The 22,988-nt window shown below is 30.2% G+C and overlaps 1 protein-coding gene and 1 long non-coding RNA gene across 2 annotated transcripts in view; one reads left to right on the top strand and one right to left on the bottom strand.

Annotated features, from left to right (window-relative positions):
* The window catches only part of LOC142331429 (uncharacterized), a 33,788-nt gene extending 25,968 nt beyond the window's left edge, over window positions 1-7,820 (top strand). The window contains exons 3-4 of the mRNA XM_075377317.1: window positions 2,787-3,042; window positions 7,661-7,820. Of these exons, the coding sequence (XP_075233432.1) occupies window positions 2,787-3,042; window positions 7,661-7,738 (334 nt within the window). The 3' untranslated portion in view covers window positions 7,739-7,820. The remainder of the gene's footprint in view (window positions 1-2,786; window positions 3,043-7,660) is intronic.
* Window positions 7,401-22,988, bottom strand: part of LOC142331430 (uncharacterized) — a 270,759-nt gene continuing 255,171 nt past the window's right edge. The window contains exon 3 of the long non-coding RNA XR_012757995.1: window positions 7,401-7,496. This is a non-coding gene — a long non-coding RNA (uncharacterized LOC142331430). The remainder of the gene's footprint in view (window positions 7,497-22,988) is intronic.

The following is a 22,988-nucleotide window of genomic DNA, read 5'->3' as shown; positions in this document are numbered from 1 at the left end:
TGTTTATTTTCTTTCCCTTTTAGTCATAATTAGTATTATTAAATATAATATTTGCATTAACAGTCTGTAATTATTGTTTCTATAACGTATAATGAGACCTATTATATTGAAATCTTTAATCAAAAATAATTTATATGTTAAGTTCGTGTGTTTTTATACATTAATATTTTTAATTTTTTTAATGTAGCCTAATTATTTTGTTATTAAGCCTAGAATATGTATAAAACGTTTAGATACTTGCGGACATTTAACACTATTCTAACTGGGATTTTCTTTTTAATAACATTACAGTCAGTTTTTATTAGTATCTACTAATTAATTCTGTGTTGAGGTTTTCATATTACTTTTGTTAATATGAAAGTAAATATAATTGTACGTAACTGTAGATCAATACAAGTATATATAATTTAATTGCTTTTGACTGTAGTGTACAAACGATAATAAATAATTAAAATCTTACTCGTTTAAATACGCGTAGATAAGTTACAGTTATCTGACTGGTTATAAGAAAATAATATAAATATAGAGTTAAATTACATGATCACTAATTGCCATGCTAATAATGTGTAATTATTTAAATTATGTAATTTTTATTAACAGATTTTATTTATAAATTTACAGATTATTTATAATGAATTATGAATTCGCTCACTTTAATAGTTCGACATTATATGTGTTCCTGCATATTAGGCCTTTAAGTAAAAATTAACTACCAATCGATTTTGCCTTTTAATTACTTTAATTTTTAAAGTAGTTATTTTTATAAGAAATTATGATTTTTGTTTTTAATGGCTTTAATTATGTTACTACAGTATAAATACTTCTAAACCGATGTGAAAAATGAGATAAGATTTATAGTTTAATTGTTATTAAGCGAGTTCAACTTCATATTACTGGTGTACTTTTTTATTTAGGGTACAATTAATAGCACCGACCCAGAAATTCTTGATCTAAATAGCGGATTGGAGTCATTAGCCATTCTAACTAGTGGTTAACTCGTCGTCAGAAATTAAAGTTAATTAACAGCTGATTTCGGGGTCGAAGATTCTGAGGTCAAATCCTAATAAAAGTTAGTTGTTTTTTTTTCTATATTGTGAATACTAGACAATGGATGCCGGTGGACTTTGGTGGTTGGAGTTCAATTAACCACGCCTTAGGAACTGTCAGCCTGAGTTTGTTCAAGACTATACTCATTTACATATCATCCTCGTCTCATTGTGACGTGGGGGGTTTACTTATTGTTTACTAGTTGAACAGACTGCAACGTACACGTTAAGTAAAAAAAAATTAGTATTTTGACATATTTTCAGTAATTTATTATTCCTTTCCGTTCGTTCAGTAACAAGCTTTTACTTTTTCAACTATACAGATACACAATACAGCTTACGGTATACTATATGGCAGAAATTACTAATCGGATCAATTTATACCTATCGGGTTTTTCTTTTGCAAATAACGTTGCGTGTTTTTCTTTTAACTCAACTTTTTCTTATTTCGGGTAAGCAGTTGTGATTTCGGTTTCTTCTAGTTGTCTATTTAGTCTTTGGACTTGGACTTGTGTTTTGTTTTTAAAGAGTTATCTGGTAGGTAATACATCGATGAGAATGTCGCTTGTTGCATTTGCATAGGTGGCATCGTGGCTGAGGCTTTACTAAAAGAGTTTAGTAACTAAATAACTTAACTAATAACTTCGGAAATTGCCGAGGTACTCCGGTAAAGCCCATCAGGGTACCTGATATTTAGGAGGGGGTGGCGTGGCGATCGAAACCGTCACATGGAAGATGTCTTCCCCTATGGGGTGAGATCTAGAAATTTTAACCCACCGGGTTAAAAGGCAAAGACACCTCCCGGAACCGTGTTCATGCTTAATTGGGGATCTGGTTTCGGGAGGCAGGGTTAAAAAAAACCTTCCGGGTTTACGTAGTGGTGAACTAGTCATCACAAATTAGCTGATTTCGAAGTCGAGAGTTCTAAGGTTTAAATCCTAGTAAAGGCAGTTACTTTTATACGAATTTTAAATACTAGATCGTGAATACCGGTGTTATTTGGTTGTTGGGTTTCAATTAACCACACATCCCAGAAATGGTCGACTTAAGACTGTACAAGGCTATACTTCATTTACATTCATTCATATTATCCTCTTATATCCTCTGAAGTAATACCTACGGTGTTTCCGGAGGCTGAACTGAAAAAGGGATCTTGATATTGCATGATATGTTCTAAGCAAAAAATACAATTTTAGCATTGAAAAACTCCGAAAAGATATAAGTATCCTCGTTTTTTTCTACATATTTCCTGACTGGAAGAACCTATTTGAATGAAATTTAATTCGATGAGTTCGCTATGTAAAGCATTGATGATAGAGCATTGATAAGAATTGTACAGTGAAGTAGTGGTTTTGCAATATCTCTAGAAAGTTGGGCGCGGAGGGAAGTAGTGATCATTGATGACATATCTATGACATAAGTGTTTATTTTTTTTAAAAATTGATGAAATCAATCCAGTGATTGGGGCTGAGGAACTCTTGTCAAGAATTTTACCAATTATTTTAAATGTATATATAAAATCGATGACGATTATGATATGTAAGTGAATTTCACAAAATGCTCAAAGTAACATTTAAACTAATATAAAAACAACGCGCGTATATGCAGCACTCTTAAATTTTTTCCTGCTAAATTATGTATAAAATTTACATAATAATAGAAAATTAATTTAAAAAAATAAATTTATAATTTATTTTTGTAATGCGTAATAAATTCGAATTTTATTTATTTATTTTTCAGCTACGAAACTGGAAACAATATAATTGCAGAAGAGACTGGTTTCTTGAAAAATGTTGGTGATAAAGACCAAGAAGCTTTAGTACAACATGGATCATACTCTTACACAGACCCAGACGGCAACGTAATTACAGTCACTTATACCGCTGATGAAGGAGGTTTCAGAGCTGAAGGAGCACATTTACCTACACCTCCACCTGTACCAGCTGAAATACAAAGAGCATTAGATATTATTTATGAGCAAATCAGGGTTGATGCTGTAAGTAACTTACTATTTAAAAAAACATCCTTAAATTTTATTGTCTGGGTGAAGTAAGGTTCTGTTTAACTTGATGCCTGGGTATTTCACTGTTTGTGTTTTTGTGTTTTAGTTATAACCAAATCTTTTTTTAAACTTTTGTAGGATATTGCAGAAAGATTCCTTTCTAGTTTAAAAAATCACATATAAGTAACAATTTTTTACAAATTTTTTTTTCAAAATGACAGCCAATAAATTATTGCCAATATATCTCTTACACTTAACTGCTCATTTGCTCAACTGCCACTTGACATAATTTAAAGCACACCTTTCTAGTGATAGCTTTTTAACAGAATTAACTTTGCAATAAAAAAATGTTAATTTTGTGATTGATTTTGTATAATTCATATATTTAATTAACGGTTAATCCTTTATTCTGACGGGGTGGAATGAGTTACCATATGCTAACCATCAGAAACTATTTACACATATCACTTTGTAATAAATTTAAATTTAAAGATTTAATACGGGTTTAAAAATTCTAATCGATAAGCTATTAGCTATTATTTTTTTTATACGTCGAATTTGTGGTGAAGAGGTGATGGAGGACGTTTCCGATACCAAGCTATCGCTGCTGACAGACTGAGCAAGTGGTTTCCCCTTCATTCTTGACTCGATTTTGGGTATTCCACTTTATCTCCTAAGGAATTTAGGCGGTAGGAATGTTATGCACTACAACTGACTTGATAGTGTTGTTGATAGTTTTCAATTATGTTGTGTTACTGAAAAATATACTGCCACTGAAAAATGAGCGTGATCGATGTATTATCCACATAACTGTTAGTTTATGAATTCGGTTCATATTACTTTAAAGAATTAACTATATTATAATTTTTTATTGTTATTACTAATTTACTGGATATTTACAATAGCTAATAGATCAGCTTGAATCGAAAACTGTTAGTAATAACAAGTTTTCTTTTTCTGTTAAACTCACCTGTTCTGTTATCACTAAAATTGTAAATTTTATGTATATAAAATAGAAATTAAGTGATAAAATATACTATAAAAATTAGGTGATAATTAGAGTTTGATATTTATTATCCTAAAACAGTATTATACAAAATAATTCTTTACATATATAAACTCTTGATTAAGTTCTGTCCTGAGTGTAAGTATGGTATGGAATTACATGAAACTAGGTCATCACTCATCCATTCCTTCTATCTAACATCAAACGTGCATTTTGTGAGTATAATGTAACAGAGTAAGCAACCATAGCAACTATAATCTTGTAGAGTATTGGACTGGTTAAGAAGTCATCTTTTCAAGATGCTTCTTTATAAATTATTTATTATTATTGTTATTTAAATTTTAAAAAAACGAGAAAACAAATCAATAACCTATTACTCCCGGTTTATTAGTAAAATTTGTGTTACAATATCGTATATACATATGTGAGTAATATCGTATATGTATGTGAGTTGTCAATTTGGGTTTATTTTTAGGAATAGTTTAACTTTCAATCATTAACTTGTTATATTTTCTTGTACGCTAAAGGGATTATTCCTTTTTTATTGTTTTTTTTTTTTTTTTTTTTTTTTTTTTTTTAGTAAAATCGCATGCATATTTTTATTAACTTATCATTAAATAGTATCACCTAAAAAATGTCTGAAATACATTTTCTTTAAATATTCATATTTCAAATAATCTAATTTCTTCAGATTTGCGAAGAAAAAGTTTTGATTTTTCAACATGTATACTTGAATCTAAAAAAAAATATTTCTTAAATGAGCCTTTATTAGGATTAGATGATTTTAAATCTTTAACAAAAAATTAGAGGTTAGTATATTCAACTTATAAAATTAGATAAAAAAGATTGGATTGGACATGATAAAACAGGAGTAAATACAGGAAATATTTCGAGGCTAAAACAGTAACACAGAACAGAAAGGAAAGAAGAATATTATTCAATAAAATCAGTCAAATGATTAATCATCAAAAATTTTAAAAACTCAAACAATCATTATAAATTAATACAATTAATAATAGTTCTAGATACAAAACTGTTATTCTCACATGTTATGTAATAGCCGAATTGAAATGATGAAGTTTTCGTAAATTTTCTTTCCAGTATAAAAATATTTAAAATTCAAATAAAATACTAGGAAACAATGTTCGCACTCTCGCAGAGGTATAAACAAAGACGTTTGGTGGTCAGTTTTTTTTTAAAACACTATTATTATTCATTTCATCTTATAATTTCTTGTATTGAATTTTATTATAATTGAATTTTATTGTTACATTGTTTTTAAAGATCAATTGATCATAAGATAATAATAATTAACAATTATTTTAATTATCATTTTAATTGAGTGACAGCGAATTATGAATCACACTGAATTAAAAGGAAATATAACACTGAAGACGCAGGGATGCGCGATCTTTTATTACTAATTCATTGTAAAGAAAAGAAATACTTATGGGCGTGCAAAAATAATTAATTAAAAATAATAGGTGTCTAATGAATACAAATTTACATAAAGTTTATTGAGATTTGTTTGTGAATGCTAGTGCGTAAGGTTATGAATAAGCCGTAAAACGAAGGACTGGATAAAAAAAAAGTAACTTTGTGACAAAAAAGAGTGTACACACACATATATATATATATATATATATATAAAATAAAAATTGACAAAAAAAACAACAATTTTTTAATAAACGATAATGACCTTTATTAGTAAATAAATAATATTTAAGAAATATAGCAACAAATTTTGTATTTATACGTTTATATTTCTTTTTTTTGCAAGTACATCCCCCCATTGGAGTTGGATTCGCAATTAAACATTTATTCATTTTATTTATAACATTTTATTCGCGGGGTGCCACCACCTCAAACTACCTCGTCGGGAACTAAACTTCCCCCCATGTAGCCGAGACCTGGTCTTTTAATTATACGTCATGCCTCTAATGAGAGGATTCCAAGGGATTCGGAGGTTTCCAAAGACTCCGGTCTTGATGCTACGCCTCAAATAAGGAATCCCAAAGGGATCCCTCACCGGGACTACGGTCTTACTTTGCCCACCATATTGAAGACACAAGGGAGTCCCCGTCCAATCAACGAGAGTGGGACACCTAAGCGGCCCACCCCTCCTGGACGGGGCTTACCCGACCTTAGGCCCTACGTTCTGTTTAAATTAAACAGCATTTTTTTTTTGGTAGAACAAATAAAAAGTTAACTTAACATAATTTTAACAAGTAAAACTCCCAGTCGAACTGACTCAAAAAGGATAAAAGAAATTCTTTTGTAAAAAAAAAAAAAAAGATAAAAAGTTCGTAATAAGAGAACGCTCAAAATAGTTACGAAAAAGATCAATTACAGATGTCTAAATTTTTATTGTACAAATGCAATTAGAATCGATTTTTTTATAGTTATCTATTTTGTTATTAATTTTTTAATGTTTTTCTTAAGAGATAAATACATATATAAATAAATAACAGTTTAAACAGGGCGTTATTTAAGAATGATATTTGAGAATTTCTACCGGCTTAAGATTAAGTTGAGATTAAAATGGACATTTTTTAAAAATCTTTTTCAATGTTATTTATATTTTTTAGACAAATATCAGTTTTATATATACAAAGTGCATCATGAAGTCCTCCCGGGACTTTTCTAACCTATTCTAATTCTATTCGTGAAAATAATTGAAAAAGTTTACATAAACATATGTTCTAAAATGATTACGTTTGCAAGTTACGACTAGTGAAAGATTTCTCTCGGATTTCAGCTACCCCGGTGAAATGAGTTCGTACTGAAATTTCTAGGACGTTAATTAAGGGACAGAATTCCTGATTTTATTGTTTTTTTACCTGAAATCTCGAATAAAATTAGTCCCAGATTCGTATCTGTAGTAGTTATTGAGAAATCCGAGGGAGAAAACTAATAAACAATAAATTGTGCTAAAAATCCCTGTTTCTCACGTTTGACGTACAATAACTTTATTAAAAGAGTAATAAACACATAAAAACTTTAAACAAAACTTGTAGAACATTTAATACCGAAAAAAATTATGAAAGATAAGTTGAATAAAACAAGGAAAGTTAGAAAAACTAGAATTTTATTTAGAAATGGCACACTATACCTAAGTGAATTATATTTTCACCCCAGAATTGTCAACAGTACGGTTCTGGAACTTCAATTTTTAAGGTGAAAAACCATAAGCTATCATTAATTCTCTTTCCTTTAATTAATGTGCAAAAAATATCAGTTCGACCTCATTTCATATCAGACCTCAGTTCAGAGAGCGGGGGTGAAAACCCTCTGAAATCTCATTAATTTAACAGAAGATAAGATCATATACATTTTTTTACAGTACCTTCATTATGAAGCGTGTTATTCACTTTTAAATTTATCGACAAAGATACAACACCACGAGAAATAAAATTTATTTAGAATTATTTGTTTGTGATATCTGTAACAGAATGAAAAAAACAAAGTATATCTATTAATAAATATAAATATTAAAAACAATTACAATGAAATATTATGATTGAAAGTTAACTTTCTATTTTTTATTAGACATTAAAAATATTCTGTTCAAATTTTTAACATATTTAACTAATTGTTTGATTTTAGGAAACGGAAGCACGAGAAGGAAAAAAACCACAAGACGCAGTCGATGAGGAAAATTATCCAACCAGATTTCAGCCATAATTTAGCGTATTATTAAATTATAATTTAGTTTTAGTTTTATTTTTTATAATATATTTATATTAAAAAAAAGTTTTTGTTCTTATTTGATTGTTACAATTCTTAATATATCCTTTATCATATATTCCACTCCTTATAATGGATGCGCCAAATAACGCCAGATAACGCCGGGTTTAAATTTCTGTGGAGAGGTTGTTTATTATTAACACTCACTACAATTATAGCGAGTGCTTTGCAGAAATGAGAATTTTAAGAAATTTGATGCTGTTTTAGATGTAAGACAAATTTGATCGCCCTCGCACTTGTCGATCTCTTGATAACACCTATTCAGTTCGTGATAGTATTGCATCAAATCCAAGTCATGGGTTACGAGCCATTTTACTCGCCATCGTTCACAAGAACTTGGAATTACCAGAAAAACTTTCTCTAAAGAGAATTCTAACAAAAGATCTGCATATATAAGTAAACAAAATACAGTTAACACAACAACTGAAGGGAAGGAATCTTCTTAAACGCTGAAAGTTTGTTAATTTTGTGCTACAGCATCAGGGAGTAAACAATGATTTAGCAATGATTTAGAACACTTCCATCTTGATGGTTAAGTCAATAAGCAAAATTGTCGAATTTGAAGGTCAGAGAACCTTTGAGCTCTTCATGAAGTTCAGTTACATCCGTCCTTTTCCTTCCTTTTTCCCGTTTAGCCTTCGGGAATTACCGTCAGGTGTTATTTCAGAGGATGAATGACGATGATTTGTGTGAGTGTAAGTGAAGTGTACTCTTGTATAGTCTCAGGTCAACCATTTCTGAGATGTGTGGTTAACTGAAACCCAACCACCAAAGAACACCGGTATCCCCGATCAAGTATTCAAATCCGTATAATAATAACTAGTTCAGTTACATCCACTGAGAATCAGTGGATTTCGGTATGGATTTTAATCTGGTGAAGTTATTGTGGTCCGTAACGTTTTTAGGACGAGGTCGGAAATGCGGTTACGGTTATACAATGGTAAACGATACCGTAACATAGTGGTGAAGTTTTTTCGCCACGATTATATTCAATCGGTGCCAATAACTTGTAATTTCAAAAAGACGGAGCAGCCTGTCACATTACGGAAAAAAACATTCGATTTTTTACGTGAAAAATTCTCAGGCCACTAAATTTAAAACCATACCGACCAAATCTGATTGTCGAGTTCAAGCGATCTATTGCCGTGGACTTTTTAAGTTGTAGGTTTATGAAAACTCTCCACAAACAATTCCCGATCTAAAGGAGTGACTGTAGAAGTCGAGTCATATCTATGTTTAAAATTGATGGAAAACTTCATGAAAAGAATGATGATATGCCAGCAGAGCCTTGGAGGACATATTTCTAACATTATATTCCACTCATAATCGGTTAACGTTGATTTGAGTATTTGTCAAAATATTGTTGATCTTCGAATAAATTCTGTGTTTGGTTAAAGCTTTAAAACAGGCATTATATTTGGCCCACTCTATATTTTGAAATGCAAATATTTTTTAACAAAATTTATCAAATTATTATGAAAAAATCTAATGTGGACACCACATAACATTCTTGTACGCCTCTTAAATTACACATACACATTTTTTTAAATGAAAAATACGTAAAGTTTTATTCCATTAATAACTTCTGATATTTTTTCACATTTTTTTAAAATTGTTATTACTGAATAATAATTTATTGTAATATTTTTATAATCAGAAGATAATAATTATTAATAAATAAATAAATTTAAATTAAAAAAAATAGAGGTGAACTCTGATTTAAACAAATTGCCATCCCCTTGTAAGATCCAAATATTTCATTGATTAAACTTTTATTTGGCTATAACTCTGGAACCAATGAAAATAAGTACCACTTATGATATATCGTTGAAAAGCTCTTAATAAGGGCTTATTATTTCAGTTAGGAAAAAGTCCAAGATCCAAATATGTTTGGATGTTGGGCTTTTTTTGGACATTTTTGGTCAAGTGGATTGTAATCCAAAGGGGATGTGCACAACTATATGTTACAATAATCCTAAATCAAAAATTTCAACATCCTACGACTAATCGTTTTTGAGTTATGCGAGATATATACGTACAGACGTTACGCCTAAACTAGTCAAAATGGATATTTCCGTTGAAATTTGAAAACCGAAATTTTTTCCGATCAAAATACTTCCTTACAAGGAAGTGAAAACATCTTGTTTAATAAATTTCATATCGTATCTTTTATCTGTAAAACAATTATACAAAAATACTCACGTTTTATAATCGAATGTGATATTTTACAATCGATTACTTTTTAAAAAAGGTGTTTTGCACAAGATTGATTCTACTACAAATCTTTATCAAATGAATATAAACAAAATATCTTAAAAAAGTAACCGACAACCAAAAAAAAGAAGAAATATAATAATGTAACATAAACTAAAGTAATAATATTTAAAATTAATTCCGCTTCCAGTGTTCGATTCCTGTCCTTGACTCTGGACTGATTAAAGAAATAAGAAGCTTATTTCTTAAATTATTTTTAAGTTTTTTAATAACTGTAAGGCTATAATTTGGCATAAATTTTTCGTTTGAAGGATCAACCTGTATAGAGTGATTAAAACAAAAATTTGTTAATTAATATACTCCTCTTGTAATTCTAGTTAAAAATAACCTTAAACTTTATTCTTATACATATATGTATGTTAACTGATATAACCATAACGATTATAGGTGATCCGATACGAGTCACATGACAATCCCAAAAAATAGTCTACCATTTCCAATAAATAACAAGATCTCAAACTTACTAACAATCCTGAGGAGTGAAGCAGTTTCCTGCTTGAAAATGATTTCATCAGCTAAATGGTTGGTGCATACGGTACTATCACAATTCATGTCTCCAAAAGCAGGAGATATTCAGCCTTTATGTAATAATAACACTCAGTTTGCCACAGGGATTGGCTTTACAATAAACAACATTACTTTCAGAAAAAGCAACTATTTTCGTTTATATCTCAAATGCTTCATACGTTTTACTTCAGAAAGAAAGATATATAATATTAAATAAAAAATGTATACTTTCCATTTGATGAAAACATTGCATTATAAACATTGCTTCCATTCAATACAAAAAAATTTTAATAAATACTAAATAAAACAAGCAAAATAAAAACATAATTTGATATACTACAAAGAATTTTGTGAATCTATAGGGTAGTGTTATGATCTTAAAAAAGAAAATTAATTTATATAAATAAAAACAATGTAATTTTGAGAAAAATTTGTTAATATCTTTAAACATGATTTATGATTACAACAGTTATATGAAAATCTTCAAAAGAAATACGTCACCTAAAAAAAAAAATTCCTCTTAAATATGCATTATTTTCGTAGGGGGGGTTACAGCATTTTAATTTCATATTTCCATACATAAATATAAAGTTGCCGGTCTCCATGGCGTGAGTGTTAGCACCTCGGCCTTTTATCTGAAGATCCCGGATTCGAATCCCGATCAGAAATGGCATTTTCACGCGCAAAAAAATGTCCATTTCACCTCATTCTTTGAAGAAACACCTAACGGGCTAAAAAAGCTTTATGTAATTAAAATATATATAAAAAATATTTTAAATTAGTCGATGGTTAAGTAGTATGCAAATCTGATTACTAAACAATTTTAAAGAAATAAAACTGTTGTTTTTCTCTATCTTTTGAGTTAATATACAAAATATTTATTCTAACAAATACTATTCATCTAATTGTAAAAATCTGATGTTGACACCACATACTTCCTTGTGCACCTATTAATTTACATATACATATTTTTTTAAAATAAAAATTACATAAAATTTTATTTCAATAATAACTTCTGTTATATCTTCATATGCATTTTTTATTGTTATTATTTTATTATTTTTTTATCGTAAAATTTTTTTTACAATCAGAAGTTAATAATTATTAATAAATCAATATATTTAAATTAAAATTTAAAAAAAAAGTTAAAAACGAGTGAAGTCTGATTCGAACCAACGTAACTTTCCCTTTGTAAGATACAAATATTTCATTAATTAAAAATTTATTTGGCTATAACTTTGGAACCAATGAAAATAAATACCATTTATGATATATATTGTTGAAAAGATCTCAATCTTATTACTGCAATTAATAAAAAGTCCAAAATCCATTTTTTTTAGGCTTTTTTGGACACTTTTAGTTCAGTCGATTGCAATCAAAAGTGGAGGTGCATAACTAAATGATCAACAGTCCTAAATCCAAAATTTCAACATCCTACGTACGGTTAATAGTTTTTGAGTTATGCGAGATACATACGTACGTGCAGACGACACGCCGCAACTAATCAAAACGGATTCAGGGATACTCAAAATGAATATTTCCGTTAAAATATAAAAACCGAATTTTTTCGCGATCGCAATACTTCCTTTACTTCGTACAAGGAAGTAAAAATAGCCACCAGAACTATATTTTTAGTAGAAAAATATGATTGAATTTAATACGGAATATTTTGTTTTCGGAAAGTTTCATCTTTTAACTACTGTCACAAAGAATTACGCGTAATGAATTTGAGCATTTTTCCAATCGTTCGTCGTTTATCAAACAAGATTCTTCTTTATTTATATAAGTATTTTTTATATCTTGATGAATGGAAAAATCCATTTTTACATCTTGATGTAAAATCCCAGGCAGTATTTCTGTTTTTCAACAGAAAGTTCTAGATTCAAATCTCGGTTAAAGTTAGAATTTTACACCGGTTAAAAATTAATTTCTCATCATAATTGGAGAGGGGTAGCAGTAGTTGGGTAATAGACTGTACTTGCCAGTGTAAATAAATAAATTTACGTTGTACATTTACGTTTGGGGAAAGTCGCTGAGCACTAGAATTATGTAAGTGTAATGACGATTAATTATTACTTTGTATTTTTATTTTATTATTTTATAGATACGGTTATTACAATAACTGGAATAATTTACAAAAGCTGTTCAACATGACCTCCCCCTAAATCAATAGAACACTGTACACGTTTCAATTTGTTTTCAAGCACTTTAACCCGCTGATGTACTGGAATGTCTCGTAGCATGCCGTTATTGTGCTTTTTACTTCGTCAATCGCGCGTGGTTTGTTGCGATATACTGCTTGTTTCGCTATCCCCCATTGAAAGTAATCTGGGGAAGTCAGATAGTGCAGACCACAAACCCCTCGAAATGATTTGTTTATCAAAGAAATTGCACAAATATTTGAAAGCTTTGAAAATTTGAAATACATAAAATGAATATAAGCTGAGAAAATATTCCTTACATTACTATAGGAAAGCATAAAGGGTAGGGTCCCCTTAACACCTTATTAATGTTTATTGCACAAATTTTAATTTTATATACCTTTAGTTACATTTTATTGTAAATTGCAAACAAGGAAAGTTCAAACACAGATTACGAAAAATAATTATACTTGTCTAAACCAGATAACCGTAACAATAGTTAAATAATCATCATCAGTAAAAATTGAGGAATTAATATAAATAACGAAATAATTTATATAAACAAGAGATAAATATAAAAATAAAATTAAAAAAACTCGAATGCCAGAAAAAAATATTGCTTTTTAATAAAGGATAATTAAATAGCGTGCGGGTGACTATTTTATATATGGTATTTATATACGAGTATAGTCTAATTTTTTTTCAAGATTTTAAATATATATCTACATATACACATACATATTTATATAAGCTATGACACTTCCAGTAACGTAAGATTCCAATGCCATTCTCCAAACGCGATACCACACAAATTTGGGAATGATAATAGTTCAACAGACAGCAGCTTATCGAGAATTACAAAATACATTGAGGCCCAAATATATTTTTCTGTTTTATTTGTTAAAATTTTAATATAGTTGTAACGTACTCTATTAAAAATTTAATTTTTAAGATAATTATATGATTTTATCACAATTTTCTTCTTTCTTTTGCATTATAAGTTATTTTTACTTCCTTTTTCTATCAAAAGTAAAAAGAAGTGTTTTCTTCTTCGATAATTTGCGCTAAATTAAACTAAATTCGAATCATCATACAGTTATTTTTGGTTTGCTACACGCTTTCGTGAAACAAATTATAGTTACCGCATATTATGGAAGTTACTTAATACTGTTAACGTTAAGCGATGGTGTGTGCATATACATCAGCAGAAAGGTGGGAGATTTGAATAGTAGTTCGTGGATACCGATGTTCTTTGGTGGTTGGGTTTCAATTAACCACACATCTCAGGAACGGTCGACCTGAGACTGTTCAAGATTACACTTCGTTTACATTCATACATATTATCCTCATTCATCCTCTGAAGTAATACCTTAAGGTGTGTTCCGGAGGCTAAACAGAAAACGAATGAGAAAGATAGCAGAAGGACACTAGATGTACTTCCGCCCTCTCCATTACGCATGCGCTCTTCGTGATCGGATGGTTGGTATATGCATGCATCTTTTCTGTTTTTGTTTAGTCTCCGGAACCTTCGTCAGGTATTACTTCAGAAGATGAATAAGGATGATATGTATGAATATAAATGAAATGTATTCTTGTATAGTCTCAGGTCGACCGTTCCGTATAAATATGTGGTTAATTTAAAGCAAAAACCAAAGAACACCGGTATCCACGAATTATTATTAAATTTCGTATAAAAGTAACTCCCTTTACTAAGATTTTAACCTTAGAACTCTCGACTTCAAAATCAGTTGATATGCAATGACGAGTTCATCACTAGACCAACCCGGTGAGTTACAACTAAAATATTATTTTATTAATGTATGTAACGTAATTTTTTGTAAGTTTTATTCTATTAATGAACACGCGGTATTGACAATCTTAGAATTGGGAAGGAAATTAGAAAATAACAGAGCGCTGAAATTTTCTGAGCTATTAGTAAAACGACAGCAACATAATTTGTGTTGTCATGCGTTAAGTTTTTAACGGGTTTCTCTTTCAGATTGGGTAGTTACAAAAGTAATCATTGAAGGCGGGCAATGATAAGAGTATTCTGTGATATGGAAGGATGAATGTGTGTTGTAATTCGATAAATTTTTATCGGCTTTCTCTTTTAAAACAGAATTACTAAAGATGAACGAAGCAGGAGCGATATAAAATGCCGAATAGCACAAGCTAAACGAGCCTTCAGTCAGAAATATAATTTGTTTACATCAAAAATGAATTTAAATGTCAGGAAAAAATTTTTGAAAGTATATGTTTGGAGTATCGCTTTATATGGAAGTGAAGCTTGGACAATCGGGGTTTCTGAGAAGAAAAGATTAGAGGCTTTTGAAATGCGGTGCTATAGGAGAATGTTAAAAATCAGATGGGTGGATAAAGTGACAAATGAAGAGGTGTTGCGGCAAAGAGATGAAGAAAGAAGCATTTGGAAAAATATAGTTAAAGAAGAGACAAACTTATAGGCCACATACTAAGGCATCCTGGAATAGTCGCTTTAATATTGGAAGGACAGGTAGAAGGAAAAAATTGTGTAGGCAGGCCACGTTTGGAATATGTAAAACAAATTGTTAGGGATGTAGGTTGTAGGGGGTATACTGAAATGAAACGACTGGCACTAGATAGGGAATCTTGGAGAGCTGCATCAAACCAGTCAAATGACTGAAGACAAAAAAAAAAGAAATTAATAAAACTTTGCAACACTAACACCGAATTACTAAGAAAACTTTTCTACTATTTACGTAATAGTTAGGCGTTGCTATAACTACTCTCACCTATATGTACTTTTACGGTCTTTTCTACTACTAAAAATATTTAATTACATGGAGAATCGTAAACGTATGTTTTTGTTATACAAATCAATTACGTAAGATCTCAAAGTTCGTAGAATTAGTCCTAAATTTTAAATAATAATAATAATAATAAGAGAATAGTATTTAATTTCAAATAATAAATAGTCGTTAAGTTTAAAGAATGGGATGACATTTTAAACGAAAAAATATTTACTTTCCAATAAATGTTAAAAAAACATCAAGTTATATTATTTCAATAAAAAAAAAACAAAAAAAAAACATTACAATAAACAATACAATAAAAGAAGAAAACATTTAATCTGCAGGAAGTTGAGAAGTTCAGGTTATAACATACCAACTTATTATATAACATGTCATAAATGAATAAAATAAAGGAAATATCGCAAACCAATGTAAAAAGAAGAAAAAAAAAACAATTGGCTTAACGATAAATAACATGACAGATATAAAAAAATAAAAATAATGTTAGTCAGTTTTACAGATTATAACATGCTGTTAATATAAATATACAAGATATATTCATATACATTTATTTAAAAAATACGAGAAAAATAATAAAACTATGAAATCGCTTGCATAATACACTTTCTTTAATGAAGCCTTATTGAAATCAACAAAATCGTAAGAAATAACTGCAATAGTAATATAATTTTTAATATACGAGTGTGTATGTATGTATAATATATATATATATATATATAAGTATACAATTTAATCGAAAATGAAACTAGTTTTGATAAGTTATTAATATTAATACTATTTTACCCAAATACAATACACAATTGTATTGTTAAAAACAATGTATTTTTAATGAAAGAATCGTCTTGTATAATTTTGCTCTACCAATGAACTTGCTGTTTGAGACGGAGCATTCATACTGTAGTCTTCTTTTTCTGTTTTAGCCTCCGGAACCACCGTAAGAGGTATTACTTCAGAGAATGAATAAGGATGATATGTATGTAAATGAAGTGTAGTCTTGTACAGCCTCAGGTCGACCATTCCTAAGATGTGTGGTTAATTGAAAAATCCAACCACCAAAGAACACTGGTATCCACGATCTAATACCCGCAGGGTTAGTTAGTGTAGTGTTTAAACTCATCGCAAAATCAGCTAATTTTCGTGTTTGAGAGTTGTAAGGTTTGAGTCCTTGTAAAAACAGTTGCTTTTCTATGAATTTGAATGATAAACACTACAGTTTATCATTCATATCCATACTGGCCAGAATAGTTGTTGCATGATCCTTGGTGGATTTTTTTTTATTTTCCGTAGAGAGAGGAAAACGCTCTGCCAGCTGCCGCCAGGCCGCTCTGAAGGCAAGGGTGGGGCTCTCATCCGCTAAAAACTCCTCCTCTAGTCACGCAGGGGCCAGATCTAATCCACATGGTATGTACGCAGCCCCTGCCCGATCACGTGGCGCTCTTTTCACCAAATTAGAATAGCCAAAGCGACATCCCCACTGGACCATCGACGAACGACGACTCGGAGGATCCACCGCCGCGCACCACTAAGGCTGGCCGCCCACAGCCATCCGGCATCGGACGCTCCGCCTCAGGTCAATTACAGATTTGTAGCCTGCCTGCCCATCTCCTCTGCCGCCTTCTGGTGGTTGGGCTTTAATCAACTACACGTTTCAGGAGTGGTCGGCCTGAGTCAGTTCAAGACTACACATTCGTCAGACTGTGAACAGATGCCTTGGCATCTCTGCAGAATACTGTTGACATCATATCATTGTGATGTTAGTATGTAACCTGGTATTACATAAAAAAAATAAATAGTGTTCAAATCCATATAAAAATAACTGCCTTTACTAGGATTTGAACCTTAGAACTCTCGAATTCGAAATCAGCTGATTTATGATGACCAGTTCACCACTACATCAACCTGGTGAGTTTCATACTGTATTCTAACCTCTTACTATGAACCTCAAAGCAAGCTAAAACAACACAACTGAAAATAAACGAGCAAATTTAGTCAGCTATCCAGATGTTTCTATTTAATAATCTTATATTCGTTAACAATAATGACACCGAGTTACTATGACAATTCTTCTTATCAGGTATGTAGTAGATAAGCTTTGGCAGTGAGTATGCACTCACTGCATTCTTTTCTATTATTCAATCAATCCAGTATTATTACTTTTTCTCCTATATAAAAAGATAAAATATTCTCTCCAATCTGTAAAAAGTTAGTTATTTTATCACTCTATTTTTATTTTTTTACTTTTATTTCTAAGAGCGAAAGTTTCTTGTATTAAATGATGTCAGCTGAGGAGGATTTGTGAACTTTACTTTTTGATAGTTTTTCTGTTGCATACATTTTGATGTAATATTATTTTAGCAAATTGGATTAACTAATTATTTTCCTTTACTTTTTTTAAATTTGTTTAAGGCTCTACACCACGACCTTTATTATTGCCCACTGCACATCATTACGCTACTCAGATTAAGGAACACAAAAATTTATTTAAAAAAAAAAATTATTAAGACCCATTAAGATTATAAAGCAACTCTACGAACGGAAAATTAAAACAGAATAGTGATAATTATTTATTACTGAAATGATAAATAATAAAAATGTTCAGTATTTTACTTCAACCATCAAAAAATAAAAACATAATTAAAAGGAGCGAAGTGAAGTTTATTTAAAATTAGCAGACACGGGAATGCTTCGCTATAAGATTTGAATATATATAGTAAATTAAATGATCACAATTGAAAGTTTGATGAAACATTAACAAAATGAACATTTCTTCTTGTGGGTGATAGATGTAGGTCTGAATTTCGTTGTTACGTATAACAACTTTTTTACTGGTGCTAGTTTGGCATTGCATTTGACTCATTACTTAGTCGATGTTTGAAGCATTTACAGTCACAAGTATTTATATTGTAATTGGACTAGGCGCGGGTTCATGCAGCCGCAAATTCGGTTACCTAGTTCAGAGGGTGATGCTGTAGGATAGGAAAAGTGAAGGTGTCCGAGGAAGCCTAAAGTTAAGGCGTTGGACAAGTTATAAGTTTTTACTGATGTAAATATCTACCGAGGCATTTGCATCGGTGGCATCTCGACTGAGGCCTGGCTAGTGACTGTGAAATGTAATCAGTTAGAGAGTCAGAAGACGACCTCCGGTAAAGCCCTTCAGGGCTATGAACGGAGGGGATGGTGTAGTGACTGAAATCGCCAGTAGGTGAGTGTCTTCCCCTACGGGATTGGGATGGAACTTCAGAAAATTTAACTTTTCACTTTATGAAAGTCAGAATGTAAATAAATCCAATTGTCAAAACAGCACTACTGTTTTATTTTTTTGTTTAGCATCTGGAACCACCGTAAGGTTATACTTGAGAGGATGAATGAGGATATGTATGAATGTAAATCAAGTGTAGTCTTGTACAGCCTCAGGTCGACCATTTCTACCCACCGGATTTGTCTAGTGGTGAACGCGTCTTCCCGAATCAGCTGATTTGGAAGTTGAGAGTTCCAGCATTCAAGTCCTAGTAATATCAGTTATTTTTACATAGATTTGAATACTAGATCGTGGATACCGGTATTCTTTGATTGTTGGGATTCAATTAACCACACATCTCAGGAATGGTCGAACTGAGACTGTACAAGACTATACTTCATTTACACTCATACATATCATCTTCATTCATCCTATGAAGTATTATCTGAACGGCAATTATCGGAGGCTAAACAGGAAAAACAAAGAAAGATGGATGATTTTTGAGATGTGTGGTTAATTAAAACTCAACTACCAAAGAACACCGGTATCCACAATCTAGTATTCAAATCAGTATAATAATAACTGCCTTTACTAGGATTTGAACCTTAGAACTCTCAACTTTGAAATCAACTGATCTGTGAAGACGGTTTCACCACTAGATCAACCCGGTGGGTTGATATTCTATAATCTACAATTAGGTGATCAATAGTCGAAAAAAATACGTCAAATGTATTATACATTTGGTATAAATAAAACTTATATTAAAAAAGTAATATTTGATGAATGGATAAACTAAAACCTATACCAATTTACATAACAGTAGAAACTGCCAAAAATATTTTTCGATGTACCATGGTTGTTTATCTATTTATCTTTTTTTTTATTATTTATTCTGGTAAAATTAAATTGATGCAGGAAATTCTGGACATGTATTCTGGCGGTATTTTACTTAAGAGCTTTTTATATGTATAAAATATTTCTTGTCATGAACCGTTATCTACCATATTTTACTGTCACTCAATTAGCCCGCACTATAAGATATATTATGCGCACAGAGTAAATTGAATGCTAACCACATATTTATTTATAATCATCTGTCACACAAATTACGCAATGATTTGTATTTAAGAAAACAGAAAGTATAAATCTCTCAATCTTATGTGGAAAGGGAAAATCCCCTATTAACTATTCCATCACTTATCTATTTATAAAATTGATGATGACCTTATTAATTAATCATTTTTACAATAAAATAATATAATAAATTAATTATAAACATTTAATGCATTATGTAATAGATGTTTTTTTTTTCTTTTTTCTTTATAGTATAAATAATAAACAGGTTGTGGATGAATTCAATTCATTGTAAAAAAAAATTCCGATTTATCTATAAAATCTTATGAAGGTCCTTGAATTAGAATAAATGTACTTTTTCTCTTATTTTCTATTATTCTCTTATTAAATAAAAAAGAACTACGCAAAACGGTTATTAAAATAAATTAAAAAAACTTGAAGACTCACAAAAACAGTTAACAAAAAAATTTCATTAGGAATATAAAAAAAAAATAGATGGGCATTTTCAATGTTAAATAATCATCATCAGATGTCGAGGAGTTAGTAAAAAATATTTAAAAAACAATACAATACACACTACAATACAAGCAAAACGTGTTGATGAATATAAATAAATAAATGAAAATAGTTCAATTTATCTTTTAATTAATTATGATACAATGCAGCATTCCAAACGTAAAAAAAAAAAAAAATATTGAACAAAAAACATTATCAAAATGTAAACATTTATTAATACATACATTATATATTTATATCCTGAAAAATATATGTTATGGAAAACTTGAATGATAACCAAGTCATCTGCAAGCGCTACAGCATTCAGGGAGATAATTTCCTAAGGAAATACCCTTCGAAACTATATTTTTCCATTCATATGGAATATCTTATAGGAAAAATTTAACTAAAACAGATGATATGCTGCACCTTTATCTAACTTCCTGATTTATGTTTAAACTATCTAACGGTTGTGTCTTGTATCTATCTATCAATCCATATGCTTGTACTGGTGTAAATACTTATAATCACGCTTATTAAATGGGAAGATGATTTCTATTTCTCTTCTCACCAGAATTTCACTCAAAATAAATAATATTTAAGAAACACAAAAAATAAAATACTTTTACAAAAGTTTGAATGATAAAAATAACCGTTTCCTAAAAAAATAAACCTATTTTTTTCTTGACAGTCCAAATCAAAAAAGTTAGTTTAAAGGTATTAAAAATATTCAATTCACAACTTAGATTATCACACTCGATAGTATTATACAGGAATATCTAAAATAGTAAGTATCTAAGAAAAAAAGTAGAACAATCAGTTAAAAAATTGACGTATCATAACCCAGGGAACCCAAAAAACAACAATAAGTAAGGGATAATCTTTGTACATTCGTGCGTATGAGTGTGTGTGTGTGTGTGTGAGTGTATGTGTGTGTGAGTGTATGTGTGTGTGTGTGTGTGTGTGTTGGTGTGTTTGAAGCTTAATAATGTTTCACTGGATACACTGATGTTTCACTGGATTTTGATGAAATTTGGCACAGAGACTTGTGTGTATGGGGTAATTTATGGGTAAAAGTTAGGGGTTAATATATGCAGGGAGGGTAGATAGTTTCTTTAGTATTAATTTTCTCAAAATTTTTCAAACAACCCCTTATTATACAAACTCAGTACATGCATCCACATGATTATCTTACAATTTAAAAAAAAAGATTTGCCTCCAAATTATTCTCCTGCCCCAAAAATCGAAAAAAATTTTATTTATTGCATATTTTTTACCAGTTTTTTTATTGTATGTTCCTAAGCATATTAGTTTTGCAAATAGCCCCAAGAAATACTTTGGGGTGACGGAGTCGATCAGAGAAAAAAAATAATAATTTTTTTGAATTTTTTAAACTTTTTTTATGAATCATTATTTTTTCAGTACATAAGAAGAAATTACAGACCGATCAAAATAACTCATTTAGTGGGGAAAAATTGTTACCTGGACTTTTATAAGTGGAAATGATAAAGGGCTTATTATAAACGTAAAAAGAATAAATTCGTGAGCGGGAGCGGTGGAGGGTTAATTTGCGAAGTTCAAAAGAGGTGAAAAATGGTTTTGTTGCGATTTCCGGCGAAATTTGACGTCAAAAAAAGTATCCAATATAAAATTTGTAAAATCATGCAAAAATCTACAACTTTTGTAGAGGTCACTTTTTAACATAACCTCAAAATTTCCGAGAAAAATGTGAAAAGTCGGTTTTTATTTTTCATTTCCCCAAAAATAATTTAATTTTGATGAAACTTGGTAAAAAGTACCTTTCCGTGTGTTAAATAACCAAAAAACGTTTTAGATAAGAAAAAAAAAAATCAATATTTTTTTCGAGATATTTATTTTTTCCGGACGAAACACATTTTAAAAAAAAAAAAATTCTACTTAGAAAAATCATCGTACAGAGTTTTTCCGGTACTCACATTTTGTTTTGACATACCCTTTGTGGTTAAATAAAAATTAAAAAAAAATTATAATCACAATTCAAAAACATGCTTAAAAATGCCAAAAGAATTACTTGCAACAATGAATTTTTCAGTAATTGTTGATAATTTGTTTAAATTTAAAACAAATTCAAAAACTGATTACACCATTCAATTGTACGGAAAAAATACAAAGAAACTGTTTCATTGTTCGACCTGTGAAACTTTATTTTTGCGCAGTATTGCTATAAACATTCAATTCGAATAATCAATACCAGGAAAGTATAAAAATTTTGTTGTTGCCTATTACTTTCTTGTACGAAGTAAAGTAATTATTGTGGTGGCGAAAAATTTCGGTTTTCGGATTTCAATGGAAATATCCATTTTGACCATCCCTGAATCCATTTTGTCTAGTTTCGGCGTGGCATCTGTACGTCCGTACGTATGTGCGTATGTATCTCGCATAACTCAAAAAATATTAGTGATAGTTTGTTGAAATTTTGGATTTAGGACTGTTGTGTTTTAGACTGTTGTTTTAGGACTGTTTTGGATTTTAGGACTAGTTGTGGACCTCCCCTTTTGATAGCAATCGACTGGACCATAAGTGTTCCAAAAAGCAAAAATTTGGATTTTGATTTTTTCTTGACTGCAGTAATAATCCCTCGTTGAGAGCTTTTCAACTGTATATCATAAGTGGTACTTTTTATTAGG

Source organism: Lycorma delicatula, chromosome 10 (genome assembly GCF_047948215.1).
Source record: "Lycorma delicatula isolate Av1 chromosome 10, ASM4794821v1, whole genome shotgun sequence".
Taxonomy (NCBI): Eukaryota; Metazoa; Arthropoda; class Insecta; order Hemiptera; family Fulgoridae; genus Lycorma; species Lycorma delicatula.
Note: the sequence above shows the minus strand (reverse complement) of the source record. Positions and strands in the feature narration are given on the sequence as shown.